The following is a 19,775-nucleotide window of genomic DNA, read 5'->3' as shown; positions in this document are numbered from 1 at the left end:
CGCCCATTCTAGGGCGCCACATATATTTACAGGACATATCGCTCACTCCTTTCAAGAACGTCATAAATCAAAGAACTTGATATTTCAGGAGAACGTTTTTAAAGTTTAAAAATATACTACAATGTATCAAAAATAAATATCAAGCCACTTATTGAACTTCTTTCTGTGCAACAGATCTTTTTAAGTAAAACCTGAAGGTTTTTTCTCCATTTGAAAAATATTTAGTTTATTTAAAAAAATAGTTAAACAATGCCTTTTCTTCAAAATGCAAAAACAACGTTTTCTGCCCTGTAGCAGGTAAATATTAAGTTAAAAATATGCCGCGTTTGCCGGGATATAGTACATTTTCCGGGCATTCTGAAAACAGGCACAACTGAAAATTGACGATTTTTGATTTATGACGTTCTTGAAAGGAGTGAGCGATATGTATTCATATATCCTACCCGTACCCGAGTATCGGATTGTGGACCCGTGGTTAGTGTCGTGGACTCTTGAGTCAGAGTTTCTCGGTTTGAACCCACTCTACCACAATTTGATACCTATTTCTAATAATGAGCCGCTTAGGCTCACAGAAATAGTATGAAATTGAAGTATGTTTGTAAATAATAAAAACACAAATACTTGTTTTATTTAGATATTGTTTACGTTTGACGTATTTATACGTCCCACCCAGTTAACGGGTTAAAGCTAATTTTTATTTCATATGTTTTTTTACAGTTTGGCAGCAAGAAAGCAGAATAAGAAGAGGTACGATGCAGAGAATGACGCTATACCGTATTCTTCCACCAACGAGAATATCATCTGTGCCGATGAAAAATACTAACTCATTACTTTATAAAAAACCCACCCAAATACTTATAGGTGGAAAATGATTTTAGTTTTACTTCTATGTATATTTTATCTATGGAAGACTTAAGACATAAACAATTTAGGGGGCCATAAACAATTTTACTCACACAAACATCAAGTGTTACATTGCACAGAATTTACAAATACACCAATAATTATTATATTTTTTTACATTTTACAGTCACAATAGTATTTTTTTTAATTGATAATTTTTTTTTACAATGTTAAAAGAATTTTATAAACATATTAAAGGATCGATTTATATTTCGAAGTATCTAATTTTACGTGCTGCGAAATACGTGACTTGGCAGTCGTTGTGTTTTTATTAAATGTGTAGTCACAGTCTGTTTTTATAAAAAAATTAAGTATCTGTTTTTAGATTTTACTTCTTTCTCGGTATTTGAGGATTCGTTTTTGGCCGAGTGAATACCAGGTTATTGATGTCGTAAAATTGTGAAGTTTACCAGGGTATATTTATGTTTTGCTTATTAAATATTTTAATGAAGGACCATTGAACAAGTCACCCCGGGGTACTCTAAAAATAATATGTTTTTAAATTTACACTTTACTTTGTCGATTTTCACTACGTATTCATAATTTTTTACTTATTGTTTTTTTTTTGTACGACCTAACCTAACCTCATCAAAAGAATTTAATTGTAATATAACATTTTTTTCACTTGTCCTCTCATATTATTTCATTTCTCTTTTTATTGTATGTTCAATTATCTCACCATATGACCAAATTAATAGAAATATTTGTAAATGTTTATATTCATAAATATGTATTCCAAAAAGGATTAACATAAGACCTGGATTTTCCTTATGGCCATTTTTTTAATGTAATGAATTTATAAGCAATTTAAGATATTTAAATGAACTGTATGCCATTTGAAAAACACTGCCAAATGAAACTGAAAAATGTATTAAATTAAGAAATGTTGGGATATTTTAACTCATTTACAAACTTTACATAAATATAAATAAAAAACTACTCAAAATGAATTAATATTAAATATTTATTGTGATGTTTTTAGAAATATTTACTTACGCCATTAAATTCTCTGGTCAACAGTAAAAGTCTTAACTTGAAAAAAGTCCATTTCTATTAATTTTCACAGGGAATAAGCAAATAAGGCGTCATTATAGTTGGTAGGCATAGAAAGCATCATTGTTATTATTGGAATATTATTACGCTACTTTGAAAGGGTTCTATCTTATAAATGATTCCTATAAAGATAGAAACATTTCAAAGTAATGTGATTTGTAAAAAAATACAATTAAAAGCAGAAACATTGTAAGGTAGGAAGTGAATATTTTAACCTGTCTGGGAGTATGACAGTACATATACGGCCATACCAAATTTTCCTCGAAGGAGTATGGGCGTACATGTACGGCCGGGCTTTTAATTAAAGCACGGTTAAATTTATATCTAAAATGGCACTTGTACTGCCATCTGTGGTTGTATTTAAACAATATAATCACAAATCAAATCATGTTTACTCATGTAAATTTTTTTTTTATTCAAGAAAATATGCTGCTAGAAAAAAAATAGCAAAAAACTCACTCCCTAGATACAGTTTTGTCCGCAGAAACTCACTCCCAGACAGGTTAAAGTGTATGTTAAGGAGGTGGAAAATTCCATACTAACATGTAATTATGTATAAAGGTACTTCATTCTGTTTTTGCACAATGCATATATTCCAGAGAAGAGCGTGCCAAAAGAATACTTGTAAAAAAATCTCAATTGAAAATATATGGGAATATTCAAGGGAGAACTATTGTATATGGTATTTTGTATATAATATGTGACATACAGATATTTTGACAGATAATAAAAAAGAAAAACATTCTCAATCATCTCAAAACAATATTAAATTATTATGAAGTACTGTATCAAAACAGAATTACGTGTATTTTACATATCGCTCACTCCTTTCAAGAACGTCATAAATCAAAAATCGTCAATTTTAAGTTATGCATGTTTTCAGAATGCCTAGAAAATGTACTATACCCCAGAAAAAGAATAATATTTTAACTTAATATTTACCCGCTACAGGGCAGAAAATGTTGTTTTTTTCATTTTGAAGAAAAGGTATTGTTTAATTATTTTTTTAAATAAACTAACTATTTTTCAAATGGAGAAAAAACCTTCAGGTTTTACCTAAAAATATCTGTTGCTCAGAAAAAAGTTCAATAAGTGGCTTGATATTTATTTTTAATACACTGTGTTATATTTTTAAACTTTAAAAACGTTCTCCTGAAAAATCAAGTTTTTTGATTTATGACGTTCTTGAAAGGAGTGAGCAATATATGTATACCCTAAAAACAAGTGCTTATTAAAGGGCCTGTTATTTTGTTTTAGTCATCATTGACTACATTCTAGACATGAGCTTTTTGTTGACCAGTTTTTTTGGTGATCAAAAAAGAAAAACTCAGTCTTTGAGTTCTTTGAAACATTCTTTAAAACAGTATTATATTTGTTTAGGAATAAAATATGTTAAAAAATATTCCAAAAGCGATCGGTTGTTAAAATTGTTAATTTTTGTAAAAGTAAATATTCTATTAGGTGAAAATTACAAAAATCATTCTGTAAAATGTTTGTTGTTGAAGTTTTATTATATTTGATTTAAATGTGTTATAATGTTGTTCATGGAAATTTAAAACAATAAAGGACAAAGTATAAATAATGTATAAGAAAATAACAAAAGGGAATTAATTTTGGCAAATAAAAAAAATGCATCTATTGTATCAAAAGACAGTATATTTAGCAAATGTGAATGGGAGAATAAAACGAGATGGCTAAAAAAGACTTGGTACCAACAGTTTTATCAGAAATAAAAATCGGAAGGGCATATATTACCAGATGTATGGATGTAGAGGAATTTAGGAGTGTATGTCAGAGCAGATGATTGAGGTGCTCCGTTTGCTCTAGCTATCCCTGTAGAGAAACTGCGTGACAGTAGTAGTTCTAATTCCATAACGTAAAAATAAAGTTGAAAAAATAATTATTAACACATTGTAGTCGGGCGCTTCGAACAATAGACTCTAGCCTATAGCGGACGTTTTTCGCGATTAACGCAAAAATATATCGCTTTTTTCAAATTGACACAATTTCTAAACCAAATAATATTTTCGATTGAAATTTTCAAAGAAATCATATATGACATTTGATCATCAAAAATAAATTATAGTCATAATTTTTAATTAAGTATTCCGTATTTCACAATTTTAGAAGCATTGTAAACTGTAAAAAATAGTCTTCCCCTCCGAGGTATCATTCCCTATACAATGCTAATACATTCAAATAATAAAATACCTAACAGTAAACAAAACAGTGCGAGTCCAATACGTGAAATGACTCAAACTGAACTGGAGTTTGAGATCGCATAAAAACTCTAGATTTCTGGCGATGCCTTTACAAGCGACACACTAGCCAATCCGGACAAGGCATCTCAAATAACGTCAACAGACTGTCGCCTAGCACCCAGGTAGCAGATTACCCTTCAACGCGTTTTATTTCACGCTGATAACAAACCCGTATATTGCCGTTTCCCGCCGCTAACCGACAGTCGACAAAAACGGCATTTACCGTGTCCCGCAGTTGACCGACAGTCCGCGAAAAACGGCAAATGCCGTGTCCCGACGACAATGTGTTAATTTCCATTGACAATTGTATTCAAAATTAAATTTTATCTTTGTGATCATAAATATTTACTGTCTTTGGTGGAGGCCAGGGGTAAGCAGATAGTAGTATACATTGTCTGTTAATACTTAATTCCCCTCACTAGAGTCTGGTGACCCCTGGTACAGGCAGTTTGCAAAATTGGATAGATATGACACTAAAAGGAGTTATTTATTACAAGTATCCAATATTTCTAAATTCATGGAATGGGACACCAAGCGATTGACTTCAGTCAGTTTCCACTCAAAAATATTATGAAATTAGATGTTAAGAACTTATTTCACTATAGCTGTGTGTAACACACGTTAGTGTATGTTTATTTTACGTAAATGGTTAAACATATAATATTTATATGTAACTTTGTATGTCAGTGAATGTAACTGTTATGTATAACATAGTAGTATTTTTTTTTATTGATGGAAATAAACTTATCTAAAAAAAATGTGTTTTATTAATATTTTTTTGTTGTTGATAATTTCCTTAAAGATGAAATAAGGCAGAAAACATTGCCTCAACCTAATTAATTGTTGCTAGTGCTGAACAATTTAATCAAACAAAATCACTCAAATAAATGAAGGTTTAAAAAAAAAAGTTTATTTTTTTAAAAACCTTTTTTTTATTATTTTTTGACATCTCATCAAAGATGAAGAAGAATATGGAAGTCATGGGCATTTACGGGGCTTACGACCGTCATAGGCTGGTTTAAGTGATCACTTTACACACGTGTAACATTCACCAATTCTACCCATTATTGACAACCACACTACTCAAATTCTTGGAAGTTCTATATATATGAACCAATTTAGAAACCTTGTTCATGAATCACTAGAACTTCACTAGAGACATCTATTGGTGAGATGTAAAGAAGCTTTTTATTAAGCAGAAACTCTTATATTAGTATGTGAGATCCGAATCCTGGATTATAATCACACACATGAGAAACGCCAGAAAATACCATTTTCATTTTTATTATTAAGCTTATAATTTGACCAGATAATTTATTTACAACATTTTGAGTGTGTCCAAATACTTGTTCACAAAATCTGGATTATCTCCAATTACAGGAGTTATTTTCATATTATTTTGTGTGTGATTATAATCCAGGATTCGGATCTCACATACTAATATAAGAGTTTCTGCCTTATAAAAAGCTTCTTTACATCTCACCAATAGATGTCTCTAGTGAAGTTCTAGTGATTCATGAACAAGGTTTCTAAATTGGTTCATATATATAGAACTTCCAAGAATTTGAGTAGTGTGGTTGTCAATAATGGGTAGAATTGGTGAATGTTGCACGTGTGTAAAGTGATCACTTAAACCAGCCTATGACGGTCGTAAGCCCCGTAAATGCCCAGACTTCCACATTCTTCTTCATCTTTGATGAGATGTCAAAAAATAATATGAAAATAACTCCTGTAATTGGAGATAATCCAGATTTTGTGAACAAGTATTTGGACACACTCAAAATGTTGTAAAAACCTTTTTATTTGTCAATAAAGTGGAACCTCTCATAATGAGATAAATTTGTTCCAGAATCTTACTCATTAAGCGAAGCATTTTTTTTTAAAGGTGCGGAAGTCCTGGCTCACAAGTGAAAGTCGTCAAAAAGGGAATTGCCTTTTCTCTCTAAAACGTTATGCAAAATGTAGCTCGTAAAGGGAGTAACTTTTTCACATTTTTTTCTCGTTATGCGAATTACTTGTTATGAGAGGTTCCACTGTACAATTAATGAAATAGATCGCAACAATCACGTATGCTACAGCCAAATTTTCAAAGTCAACTGGTAAAAACACTCACACCGTCAAAATTCTGACAACAAAAACTCAGTAACAACCAGTGGCGTGCCTAGGGTTTACCAGTAAGGCAAACCCATTATTTTTCACATTCGTGAATACATGATGTACCTACAATTTCTTCACCTCATATCATTCCCAGTATAGTAAGCACCCAGAAAGTATTATAAATATAAACAATGTATTGTAGTCATTGTAAAAATATGCATACATGTAACTTTTGTAAGGTATAGCCATCACCTTTAAACAAAGAAAATGTTCACCATAATAAAATATCTTCCTCAGATATCAACCTTTACCAATAAGTAGCATCACCATATAATGGTATGCATAGTGTTTAATAATCATATAAGCGCACGATAATTTAAAAACAGTCACACATTAATTATGTATTTTTAATCATTTGGTCTAGATTTAGTCATTTTTATTTGGAATTTTTAGGCAGGCCGGGCTTTTGGGCTTCTAGGGAAGTACCGCCACTGGTAACAACATAACCCAGGTTTTGTTGTTACTGAGTTTTTGTTGTTGCCAAAGTTTAGTTGTGTTGTTTTTGTTGTCAACCCATTGGTCAAATAAAATAAATGCTTGTTATTGTATTTTTACATGAAATGCAATTCCAACAAAAAATGGTAGTAAAAAACTTAAATTCGATAAACAAATTTATTTTTAATAACTTATAACTACCTAAAAAAAAAAAGATACATAAAAAAAAGCTATCATTGTTATTATTTTTGAAAAGAGAAATATTTGCGTTTTTATTATTTGTAAATAATTTGTGTACAAATATTTCAATTTCATACTATTTCGTGAGCCTTAGCGGCTCATTATTAGAAATAGGTATCAACTTGTGGTAGAGTGGATTCGAACCGAGAAACTCTGACTGAAGAGTCCGTGACACTAACCACGGGACCACAACCCGACACATACCGGATTTTCAATAAGGATGCGGCCTTAGTGGTCGTTCAGGATCAAATATTCTGGGATCTTCTAAAAACGTCCTCTCTTTAGTGTAATACCCCATTAGTCCTGCTCCTTGCGCTTTTAGTATTTCCTGCTCAACGAGTTTCTGCTTTGCTTTGCACAATCCGGTTACATTTCTGGGATAAACTCTGCCAGTGTACGAACTTTGGAACTGAGACAAAAGCCTGACATTCTTGTAATTCGGTGTGATGTCATATTTGCACAAAATACATTGCTCTTTCTCTCTCTCGAAAGGATTCTCCGCAAGTTCTATCGGCATATCTTCGCCAGAAGTGTTTGTTATTTCTATAGACACATTTTTAATTACGTCTTGCGGGATATTGTGTTCAAACCTCGCGGTTTTGTATAATACCGATGATACGCAGGGGTTACGGAGGTGTCCTTAAATAAACAAATACGAATATCATTCATATAGTAATAATAGTTAATATAAAGTATCGATGAAATGTTTGCGGAAATTTATTTGATTCTACGTACCTCTGATGGCCATAAGGCAAGTCTTTCCCAAAGTTATGGCCATTATGGTTTTTGGTATATTTCACAGACTAACTAATTTATTTATATATTTATTCGTGGAAATATGTATAGAACACCTATTTACGCGATTTTCCAAAATAGAGGTTAGGATCTAAATATCTACTAAGAAAATTTGACAGTTAAAATTTGGAAAAACTAGATACCCCTTTATTTTTCTTTGTCTATGGTGTTTTGTTCTAAATGTGTAGGTACCTGTCTCAAAATTAAATTATAATGTGGTGCTGATAATTTGGATGTAGCAAATATTGTCGTCAAGAAAAAGCGATTCAGTTGGCTAGGCTATGTACTTCGCATGCCTCCCGAGAGCCGCCATCAAGCTTGCCCTCCCTTCCCGCTGTTGTATACCTTGTACACATTGCTACTAATAACCATCAATATCTCCATAAATATAATAAATTCAAGGCCAAGATTTAATATATTCCTCCATAATATATTTACTCATTGATTTAAAAAAAAACAATGTAAATAATGATCACAATTTATCGGGTACATCGGAGGTATTTTGTGAATATCGGAAACAAATTCACGCATAAACAGCGCGTGAAGAGTGTGCGAAAACCGCAACGGTATATTCGCATCTCACTCTTGCATCCTTGCACTGTGCAAGCGTAAGGAGCTCAAAGCTTAATGTTCTCTGGCTAGCTAGCGGGTAAGCGGCAGTAGTTTTTGAGATTTTGATAAGCTTTTGAGTGGAACAATGCTTATTCCGTGAGCGTTGCCAGATGGTTTAATGTTTTCAGCAAATAAATCTAAATTATTATAATTTTCGACTTCATTTATAATTAATTAAGAGAATTAGCTATTAAGGTTTGTATTTTTCCGATTTCAAATTGCTATTTTTTTTCGTGAAATGACTAGCTAACACCAGGACGCGCGTTTTATTTTAGCAAGGAAGGGAAAGCTTAACAAGCCATTAAGTTTGCGCCCCCAAGACGACCACTGCTAAAAATTCGACGGCAGCTTTGATCTGAACTTCAGGACGTGGAGCTGGCAGCCAATAATAAACAATTCAGTTTCAACTCTCGGCTGTTTCAAGTTCTTGACATATTTCGACTGAAGAGGCGATGATAACGTAAAAGAATATTGCATTAGAATTTGCGTTATGTTTCTATGTTTACACTGTCTACTTTTTATTTACAACAAATAACAAGCATCCATCTGGTAAAAAGGCAGGAAAATCTCCATTGTTCTTATTTTGACTTTTGAAAATAAAAGATTTTATTTTCCTCCAAAATATTAAACCTTTAGTACGTACTTACGATCACGAAAATATTGTCTATGCCAAATAGTTTTTATTTTTACCCGGGAAAGTGCTAACTGTCAAATAAGTCTTGTGCACACACTCTTTTCCTCAAGTTCACAAAACCTTTATAAAAATAAAAATAAAACTACATGTTTATTGAAAAAGTTTGTTTGATTTTGAAAAAAAATTGTTTTTTGTTGATTTGGGATGGAGTTTTGTTAACAAAATTGTGAAAGCTATTTTTTTCTTTTTTTTGGAACCGAGAATTCCGAATTCGGAAACTGACGTCTGCGACGAGCGTAAGGCTGTTGTTTTCTGTTTTGGTTCTTGCCGGATGCGAACTGTGAAATTTTAGTTTTAACTGAATAAATCACGTAATTATTTAATATTATGCGCGAAGTTAATAAAAGAACCTAAAATAAAATGAAAAGATCTTCAAGGTCTTCCCAATCTCCCAAACCAAGCAGTGTCAAGAAACAAAAAGATGATTTCTCTCTTCGAACTGCTGTATTGACACCGGAAAATCGAGATAAAAGTAATGAAAACTCAACAAGAACTAGTGGAGGGATCAGCAAATGTCTATTGACGCCCTGTAGGAGAATGGGATTAACCAGAAACCGCATTAAACCTGTTAATTCACCTTTGCAAGAAAATAAATCTCCCTGTATTGATGGAGTCACAGTTTTAAAACCAGCAAATGAGTCTCCAATATCCTCAAAAATATGTGATACAGTTAAATCACCGGTTAGTAAGACTTCTAATGCAATATTAAACGAATGTCAATCACCTCTAACAACAAAATTGAGTAAAGTGGATAAAGTTAAATCACCAATCAATAATGTCGATACATTAAAAGAATCTCAATTGCCGCCAATAACAAAATCATCAAAGGCCAATAAAGTTAAATCGCCAGTTAATATTCCTAATGTAATAATAAAAGAATCACCTTCAGCGGTGAAATTATCAGATAAAAGTACAGTCGCCCCGACTAGACTAGAAAAAAAGTTAGAAATAGAGTCTTCCGAAAAAACTGCATTTGAAAAACTTGTGACGAAATGCAACGAAGAACCATTAAATCTTTTACAAAGTTGCGTCGTTTTAGTAAATAAAAAAGTTATGCCTAAGAAGCGGAAAAATAAATCCCCAGCAAAGCTTGTTGAAAAATCACCTAAAATAGCGGAATTAAAAACCAAGTCCATTTCAAATTCTTCAGACAGCGATGGTTCTCAATCGAAGAAAAAAGATAGGGTGAAACTCAAGATTGTAAAGAAAAATGATAAAATTGAAGTTATCGATATTAGCAGTCCGGTTTCATCTCAAAATTCTACGCCGTGCCTCAGCGACGATGACGATTTTGAAGATAAAACTATTGTTGAGAGAAAAGCGTATAAAAAAGCAAAACTTCAATCGCAGAAGCCATCTAAAGAAGAAGACAATTTGAAAAAAGATATCGAGGACATTAAAATTAGAATCGAAGAAAAACAAATGCAGTTAGATAGAATGAATAGTAATTCTGTTAGGAAGTCGCATGGTATGGAAGAATTACAGGATCTTATTAAAGGCTGGAGAGATGGTTGTCAAAGAGCCTTAGAAGAGTTGTTATCGATATCGAAAGAGAGGGGTCATATGAAAAGTAACATGGGAATGGAAGATCTATTAAAAATGCTTCATATACCGCATGAGCTAGTCAAATACAATCTGGAACAATCCGGATTTGAATAAACTACATGTGATTATCTGTTGCTACCTTACTCCACAAGACAGACTCCGTGCAAAATGATACCAGTGTTATGAAAACTTTATGTAGCCCAAGAATTGATACTGAAACCTATTTCATTTCCAGTGAATGTTACACATAATCAGGGCTTTTTTTTTTCATGTAATGCGGTGGAATGGCGTTTCGGAACCTTTTTTCACGGATAAATTTAATTTTTATTAAATTTTCACAATCAATTAGACGAAACAATGTTTGCGCCTACATAATTATAATCTATATTTATGTAATTCATCAAAATGATAAAATATGGTATTGTAATGAATATTTAAATGATATTTCAATACATTTTTTTAAAAAAAAGCTTGACATGAAGTGAGTTCCGGGACCTTTTTTGTTTAAAAAAAGCCCTGCATATAATATTTTCATTACCATAAAAGTACCTAATTATTTTAGTTTGTTTTGAGATAGAAAAACAAGATAAATAGTTTCCCATAGGGATGATAATTTAAGTATTTGTTATACATATGATAAAATGTTTATGTATTATTTATTAACTTGTTAATTTATTCAATTAAAAGTCACTGTTTTTTTCGTTGTTTTGTTTTATTTTATAATTTATGTCAAAAATATATAAATAATTAAATTTTGTATATAAATACATAACTTTTTTTTTGTTGAAATGCTCATATGAAATATGGTAAGTAGAATATGGAAGTCTGGGCATTTACAGGGCTTACGACCGTCATAGGCTTGGTTAAGTAATCACTTTACACACATCGCTCACTCCTTTCAACAACGTCATATGTCAAAAATTGTCAATTTTCAGTTGTGCACGTTTTCTGAATGCCCATAAAATGTACTATATCCCCGCAAAAGCGGCATATTTTTAACTTAATATTTACCCGCTACAGGGCAGAAAATTTAGTTTTTACATTTTGAAGAAAATGTATTGTTTAATTTTTTTTTTTAATATCCTAAATATTTTTCAAATGGAGAAAAAACCTTAAGGTTTTACCTAAAAAGATCTGTTGCACAGTAAAAAGTTCAATAAGTGGCTTGATATTTATTTTTAAAACGTGTTATATTTTCAAAATTTAAAAACGTTCTCTTGAGAAATCAAGTTTTTTAATTTATGACATTCTTGAAAGGAGTGAGCGACATGTAACATTCACCAATTCTGCCCATGATTGACAACCACGCTACTCAATTTTTTGAAACTTCTAGATATATTGATCAAACTCGTAACCCAGTATGTGCGAGTTCACAACCGCCTTCTATGTTGAGATGAGGAAAGCTATAATAATGAAAAACAATAATTTTCTGGCTGTCTATTAAACATTTTATCGCAAAATAAATGTATATTTTTTACTTATTTTTTGTTAATAAGGAACAAATATATACATATGTATGAAAAATCTAAACTGCCAATCTATGGGTTATGATAGTATTCGGCTGTCCAAACTTAAAACACAGTAAGGGACATTTTAAGAAAAAAAAGTTTTTTTGCATTTTTGGACTTAGTAGAATGTACTTAGTCCAAAAATGCAAAAAAAATGTCTTTAAAAAAAATGTCCCTTGCTTTTTTTGAGTTTGGACAGCCGTATTGATCTGGGGGTATGCCATTAAAAAAAAAGTTTTATTATGTTGGTTTTGTATCCATTGACAGTTGTATCAATATTATCAAATAAGTAGTTCCAGATCCAATCATCTGAAATAAATAAATATAAAAAATTATAATTTACTTGATGTTGAATATCCAAAAACTTTTTATACAAAAGAAATAGTATATTTTCATGTGATTTATTTGTTTATTTAACTCACCGAAAATATAACAGTATTATCGATGGTAAATACACCATTTGCTGTGAATTTCGGAGTCCTCAAAAGAGTGTAGGATAAAATTTGGTGAAGCTAAAAGACCAAAAATCTATTTATATTATCCTTTTCATCAGATAATTAGTTAGGTAAGCACACATTTTAATAAAAAAATACCTTTCTCGAGATTTCTTCATCTGTTTCTTGAATCAGTATTTTACCTATGAGTCTTTTTATATTGTTTGCCTGAAATCAATATATAATTTTAGGAATCAATTTTACAATTAAGTGGTAACAAAATATCAGTATATATATTTTTTTATTTCACCTCACAGTCACATTTGTAGCATCCGTATATCGCCATTAGAATAATAGCTATATTAAATATGCACTGTTGAGTTGCATAACATAGTATTCCTATTTGTTTTTCTATAGCACCTCCATACCAAAGGAAAATTATAGAGTTCAGCAAATAGAATATATTGTAAATCAATGATATGTACGATAAGCCAATGATGAAGAGCAGATTCCAGTTAAAACATTCATTGATAATCCCGCAGCTATGACATATTTTATCGTAAATTTGAAAAATCATTTGCAATTTTTCTAGAAATCCCTTTTTTCTCAGTTCTTGGCCCGAATGCATAATGACGGAATTTTTATGTAAATGGTCCAATAGGGACAAAAATGGCTCGTCGCTTTTGAATGTTATCGGTTTTTCAAATAAAACCTGCAGTTCCGTGTGCAAACTCTGTAGACTTACAAAAAGAATGTTCGCAAAAGAGTAGAACATAATGAGGGTTCCGGCTAAAGCGAAACTGGGAAACTGAAAAACAGTCAATATGGGCAACGAAAGTGTCTCGGGCCACATGGTGGAAATTCCCAACGAAATCATCCAAAATAGAAAGTTGCATATTTCTACTTCAACGCATAACATTATATGAAAGAATCGCAGTTTGGTGTAATTCTTTTTAAAGCCGTAAAGGTTTCCAAGGGTAAATATTTCTTCAACGGACGTAAGAATTTTCTCATATTTTTCTCTATTTAATAAATTATTTCCCATTAGTAGAATTATGGAAATGAAAAAGTACAAAATCCTCAGTTGGTTGCTGACTTTAAGAAACTGCGACGTAAAGAACATTCCACTGACCATATCTTCCGCAAACACAGTAACGTAAACAACGGAGGCGGCATAACTGACGAATAACATTATCGAAAAAATAATAAACGGAACACTGATTTTTAATTCTATTTTCTTATTATTTTTATTTAAATTAAACGGTGCCATCATTGTTATTTTTCCTATGAAAAATAGTGGCGTAAAGGCATCTATAAATTCACTGCCGTATAAAAATTTCTTAACCCGTTCCATGTTGAGCTAATGCCACATGTATTAACCAAAAGAAAAGACAAGCAAACAACAACTTAAATTGGTGATGAAATTCATATACTAATACATAAATTGTGGAAGTGCTGTTATTTTTTAATCAAATAACTTAGGTACCGTAGAACGGGGCTACTTGAACTTTGATGTGTTACTTGAGCCCAGTACAAAAAAGATATTTAAATCTGTATTTGGTCTACAATAATGAATGTATCGTGACATTAAGTGTCACCTGTCAGGGAAACAATGAATCATGTCGATACATTCATTATTGTAGACCAAATACAGTTCTAAATATTTTTTTTGTACTGGGTCCAAGTAACACGTCAAAGTTCAAGTAGCCCCGTTCTACAGTACTAAATTACTTAAACCATTCAATTATTCATGAAAGCTGAAATGCCTTTTAAATAGCGTATCATTTACTGATCAATTTGTAATAATTATCTTCATTTTGATAGTATCACTTTATAGTATATTTATAATAACTTCGAAGTGCTTTTTATTACTTTTATTTATTTAATTATCTATATTGATTTTATTTATGACCTTTAAAGAAACATTACTGTATATTTATACATCTTAAAAAAGGTATAGTGATCTATGTTGTAATTTGAACCTAGTAAAATAAACTATGAATGCGGGATTAAGAGGTCAATACGCAAATAGATACGACCGAGTAAAGATACCGTCCTCCCAATCTGCATAACCATTTGTGGGCTAAAATTCTAAGAAGAATACATATTTCAGATGCAAATGTATTTATTTAAAAAAAAATACAAGCCTGAATAGAATTTAAAAAAATACTTTTGTTTTTTAACTGTTTTATTTTCGTAAGTCAATAGTATATTTTTGGCTTTGCAAATTGTATTTTTTCAGCATCGGTTATTGAATGTGTGATGTAGAAAGTTTTCTTTCAAAGAGTGTGCACGCTTCTGGAAATGCAGGTACAGGCAGCGGCTCCTTTTCATCAATATCGACCTCTCCTGCTGTCGATTACACAAGCTTTCGATAGTTAGAAAATTGAAAAGAATGTAAAAAAACAGAAAAATGTATCAAGTATGCAGCTTAATTAGAACGATAATTGCGGTAAATGGTGATACAGAAACGATCAATGCGGTTTAGTTTAGTATGAAATTAATTCGAGATAGAAGAAATAAACGGCACATCCGGGAAAACGATTATTCGAGGAACGATAGATAGAGGTTTCACTGTATTTCTTTAACACAATTCATGTTTTGAATTTTTCAAAGTCATATCAATGTATGAACTTCCACAGTGAGCTTTTTCATTTATGTTTTGAATATATAGAAATAAATACATGTACCATGAAATATCTTCTTCTTCTGCTTGGTGTAGGGCTTGTGGCCTGTTTTTAAGACGGGTTAGCCTACTGCGATGTCAATTCCCAGCTGTCAATATATCTCTTTAGTGGTCTGCCTGAGAGCCCTCTACCTTGGGGTTGGCCGTGCAGTGCAATGTGGGAGAGTCTGGATGGATTTAACTTAATATTTACCCGCTGCAGGGCAGAAAGTGTTGTTTTTGCATTTTGAAGAAAAGGTATTATTTAATAATTTTTTTAAATATAATAAATATTTTTCAAATGGAGAAAAAACCTTCAGGTTTTACCTAAAAAGATCTGTTGCACAGTATAAAGTTCAATAAGTGGCTTGATATTTATTTTTAATACATTGTATCATATTTTTTAAACTTTAAAAACATTCTCCTGCAAAATCAAGTTGTTTGATTTATGACGTTCTTGAAAGGAGTGAGCGATATGTCATGATGGGTTCGCACATATGTTTTACAAGTTTTTTATACCATGAAATATGTGAACAAAAATACATAAATTTTATGAAATATGGTTAAGGTATGAAATAAAACCAGTTTTTAACCAATTAATTTTATTACAGATAAACAAACGGATGAAGTATTTTCAAGAAACTCTTTGTACAATTGTTAGTCGTTGAACAAAAACAATACAAAATGAATGAAAACTTAATTACTTTATTTGAAGCTTCACCCTTACAAGTCTATAATAACATTATCTATTCGAAGTGAAGGAAGTCTAATGCTGTAAAATTGAATATCTCTTCAGAACGTAGGCTGTGTGATGTGTATGTAGTATTATCAGTTCAAAATATTTGATATGTTTATAAATAGTTTCAAGAATTGTGATATAGGTGTGTTTATGTACTTGTATATTGTAAGATGCACATTTGATACAGAATTTTCAGTCATGATTATTTTTAATACATAATGCGATTCTGCGGTAGGCGCTCAAATATTATATGGGAAAAAAACACTCTTAGACCTTCATGACCATTCAGATACTGAGAGTGTTTAACTGGGTTGTTATGTCGTATGATCACTTGCACTATTCATCATTTGGGCTCTTGTATTTAATCAAATACTTTAACATATTAATATGCGAAACACTGCAAAAATATCCAGGACAACTTTGTAAATACCATTGTCTGACATCTATGGGTAGAGGGACTTACTATTCGATGCAATAAGTATATCGCTGATAATTTTTTAAAAACAAAACATAATTTTTTTAGTTAACTTTCTTTTTCTGGTCCTTACTTGTGCCCGATGGTGTGTAGGGCACTGTATCAGTTTGATGCAATGTTAACATGTTACAATGTTAACCAGACCAGGGTAATTAAACAAATAATAAAGTTAAAAATATTTTATTTTTATTTTGGCCTCCCTGAGAATCGATCTAGGAACTTCAGCATGTTAGCCAAATGGGCTGACTACAAGCTTTATAGCTGGGCCGAATTATTCATCCAAACCCTTATTCGCACCCCAATGGTGCATAGGGCACTGCATCATATAAACGCAGTGTTATCTTGATCGTTAACATATGAAGGAAAGGTGATCAGCCCTCCACTTCCGGTACCAGTCCAAGGTAATATTGAATAAACATATGAGTGAAAAATCATTTATATTTATTTGACCCCCCCTGGGAATCAAACCCGGGACCTCCGGTACGGTAGCCGAGCGTGCTGACCACTGCACTACGGAGGCTGATACTGATACTAGCAGTGTTAAAATAAATATAAGACTTCAATAACCTAGGTGTGTAAAAGTCTAACTAAGTCTAAAATGACATAAGTATCAAATTTTGTGTATTAGAAAATACCTATGGGAGTTGACAGTTAATATGTACCCTCACCCATAGATGCCAGTCTACTGCTGTAGCAATGTACTTTCATACAAAACCGGAGAAGTTTAGCGTGTGAATATGTTACGTATTTGATTCAACATAAGCATGTGTGAACGAAACGTGACATGAACAAGTAAAAACAATTTCAGCACTCTCTTTTCTGGCGTTAAAATGCTACAAATTTAAAGTAATATTATTGTCCTTTCGGTTTAACATGATTATCCTCTTTGCATCACAGCAAATAAGCTAAAAATGTCAGCAGTTTTAGAATTTTCATGTCTGTTTAAAGAATTACAATTCTCAGATGTATTTTTTTTTAATTAGACATAAAAACAGTTTTTTTATTAGAATTCTAAGAAAATTGAAGTATCAAGTAGACCAGGAACCAAATCATGATTTTGTAGTGTCTCATTTTTTTTGCCAAAATCACAAAATATAATTGCCATCATTATTGATAATCTCTTTCGATCTATTTTGTAAATTTTCTATACCCCTTTTATAAACATCTGATGGTTTTGAATTAAAATATTGGATGAATAATATTACAATAATTTAATTTTGTCACAAGTTGTGCTAAAAAATGTGGGTTCTTTGTCGTTATAATAAAGAACTGCATATGTTCACACTCGCTTCTTTGTATTAAAGGGGACAGCTTATGCAGTATTTAAATATCCATCTTATGCACTTTCCCAATCTAGTGAAAATAAAACCGCACTGTAGGCCAGAAAGATTTGGACCTTCCTAGTTTACACTGCAGAAGAATCAAGCCATAACTTGGGTTTATTACTTGATTCTTTAATGGTTTGAAGTAGCTCTACCGTATACGGAAGCAAACTGGTTCAAACTTGACCATTTAAAAATAATGGCGTAATTCCTGGTTTACAATGGCTTTGAGTACATTTGTCCGCCTCCGTATACTAAAGTAGGGTTAGCGCACTTTGTTACTGTGCTAGAGGCGGACTGTAATCATAGTTGATAATGGAAATTAATGGTTTTATGAATGAGTATTGTTTTAGCTTTGTCTTATAAAACCGTGTATTGCCATTAGTATACTTTATAAATCCATTAAACAAACAAAGTGATTTATCATCAAAAAGGTTTACCTATAACAAAACTGATTATTCATACTCGTGATTATTTTTTAAACAACAGATCAAATAATTTTGATAAATCATTATTGTCATTATTTTTGTTTATTATCATATTCTTAGGTGAATAAACTTACATTTAAATTGTGCATGTACTGTGATGTACTTTAATTAGTCCAGTGCGTACTATTATACCACCTTAACAATATGTTACCCTATATCTTAAAAGTATTTAATTTATTATTTGTGTTAAGAAGGAGAGTAAAAAAGCAAGCCTTAGACTGAATATTCCATATTGAGATGAGATGGTTTAACAGGAAATGTGTAAGACATTAGGAAATAATAATAAAAAACATGCAAAGTAGGAGTTGGTTGCGAACCAAGCTTTAATCGAAAATAATGGACAAAACTGACAAAATTCAGTTCTTATAAGGCCCAAAAAACCTTGAAAAAAAAAACCTTGAAAAACTTTTCCATAAATAATATTAGAAAAATAATGAAAAAAATGCATATAAACTCTAAATTTAACATAATTAACAAATGCATGTCTTAAACTGGAGTAACAGAAATTTTTTCGCAACAAAAAATTTAATTTATATGAAAAAGCCATAAAAATTATCAATGTATTATTTTATTAAAATAGAAAATAGATTATTAACTCATTATTTTTGTGCATTTCTTTGATTATTTATGCTGGCACTGTAATTTCAAAATGTTACATAATTATTACTGTTATAAAGAATTACTTATTTAAAAATGTTTTTCACGATTCTAGGGTGATTTTGGGACTTGAAAAATATCATTTTAGATGGATTTGGAATGAAACACCCTCGTTAACATTCGGCTGACTGACTGGAGAAACTTAAATTATTAAAAATTGACAGACGTAACCTTTCGCAATTTGACTGCTGAAATATTGAGCTGCAAATAAAATCTCAAAATAAAATTGTATTGATTAAATACAACAGTTTTTCTTTTGAAATTATTCAGAGAGGATTCAAAATCCATACTGTATGGTGGGGACTGACCGAAGTCAACGTGACACGTTACAATGCTAGCATTCGTATAGTCAGTACAGCAAGCTGAACTCCTTCCGAGTACTCTATCCAATGTTCGGATGGTCGCCGCTAATGTAATGTTACAACGAAATGCTCCGGTCAGTCCCCACCTTTAGGGCGATTGTCCACTACGCGGAATTTGACCGTCTAGCAGTCGGGTTTTGAAAAATGAAAGCGACTACAACAGTTTAGCGTGATCGAATTTACGAGCAACGTGTTCACGCACGGATCAAGAGCACCGATCCGAAAAAAGATGGAAAAAAGCACATGCCAATCCAAGCCAATTGTCGTTTTAAAACCCTAACTGACGTGCCGGACGGTAACATTCCGTGTAATTCCGTGTAGTGGACAAACGTCCTTAGAGACTTCCATCTTGTTGCACTAGCCACCATCTTGATTTTACTCAACCATATATTTTTAACTCAAATCCTGTGTTGGACCATAGCAGTGTGAC

The 19,775-nt window shown here is 31.7% G+C and overlaps 3 protein-coding genes across 5 annotated transcripts in view; 2 read left to right on the top strand and 1 right to left on the bottom strand.

Moving 5' to 3' along the window:
• LOC148303294 (ileal sodium/bile acid cotransporter-like) overlaps positions 1–2,696 on the top strand; it is a 47,986-nt gene extending 45,290 nt beyond the window's left edge. For 2 of the 3 annotated variants that reach the window (XM_088270207.1, XM_088270208.1), the window contains exon 9: positions 718–2,696. In XM_088270207.1, the coding sequence (XP_088126333.1) occupies positions 718–823 (106 nt within the window). In that variant the 3' untranslated portion in view covers positions 824–2,696. The remainder of the gene's footprint in view (positions 1–717) is intronic. The other variant, XM_088270209.1, reaches the window with a different exon arrangement.
• A 4,271-nt stretch (positions 2,697–6,967) lies between these two features.
• On the bottom strand, positions 6,968–7,955 carry mRpS18C (mitochondrial ribosomal protein S18C). The gene is made up of 2 exons (XM_088270203.1): positions 7,785–7,955; positions 6,968–7,688 (listed from the first exon to the last, which is right to left on the bottom strand). The coding sequence occupies exons 1-2, from the start codon at positions 7,825–7,827 to the stop codon at positions 7,261–7,263; spliced, it is 471 nt and encodes a 156-aa protein (XP_088126329.1). The 5' UTR covers positions 7,828–7,955; the 3' UTR covers positions 6,968–7,260.
• A 1,234-nt stretch (positions 7,956–9,189) lies between these two features.
• LOC148303292 (uncharacterized) lies at positions 9,190–11,555 on the top strand. Its single transcript, XM_088270210.1, has one exon. The coding sequence runs from the start codon at positions 9,511–9,513 to the stop codon at positions 10,807–10,809; it is 1,299 nt and encodes a 432-aa protein (XP_088126336.1). The 5' UTR covers positions 9,190–9,510; the 3' UTR covers positions 10,810–11,555.
• The last annotated feature ends 8,220 nt before the right edge of the window (positions 11,556–19,775 follow it).

This window comes from Brachycentrus maculatus, unplaced genomic scaffold, assembly GCF_059751285.1.
Source record: "Brachycentrus maculatus isolate JH-2025_06_01 unplaced genomic scaffold, ASM5975128v1 h1tg000374l, whole genome shotgun sequence".
Lineage (NCBI taxonomy): Eukaryota > Metazoa > Arthropoda > Insecta > Trichoptera > Brachycentridae > Brachycentrus > Brachycentrus maculatus.
The sequence above is the reverse complement of the archived record's forward strand: the minus strand, read 5'-3'. Positions and strand labels throughout refer to the sequence as shown.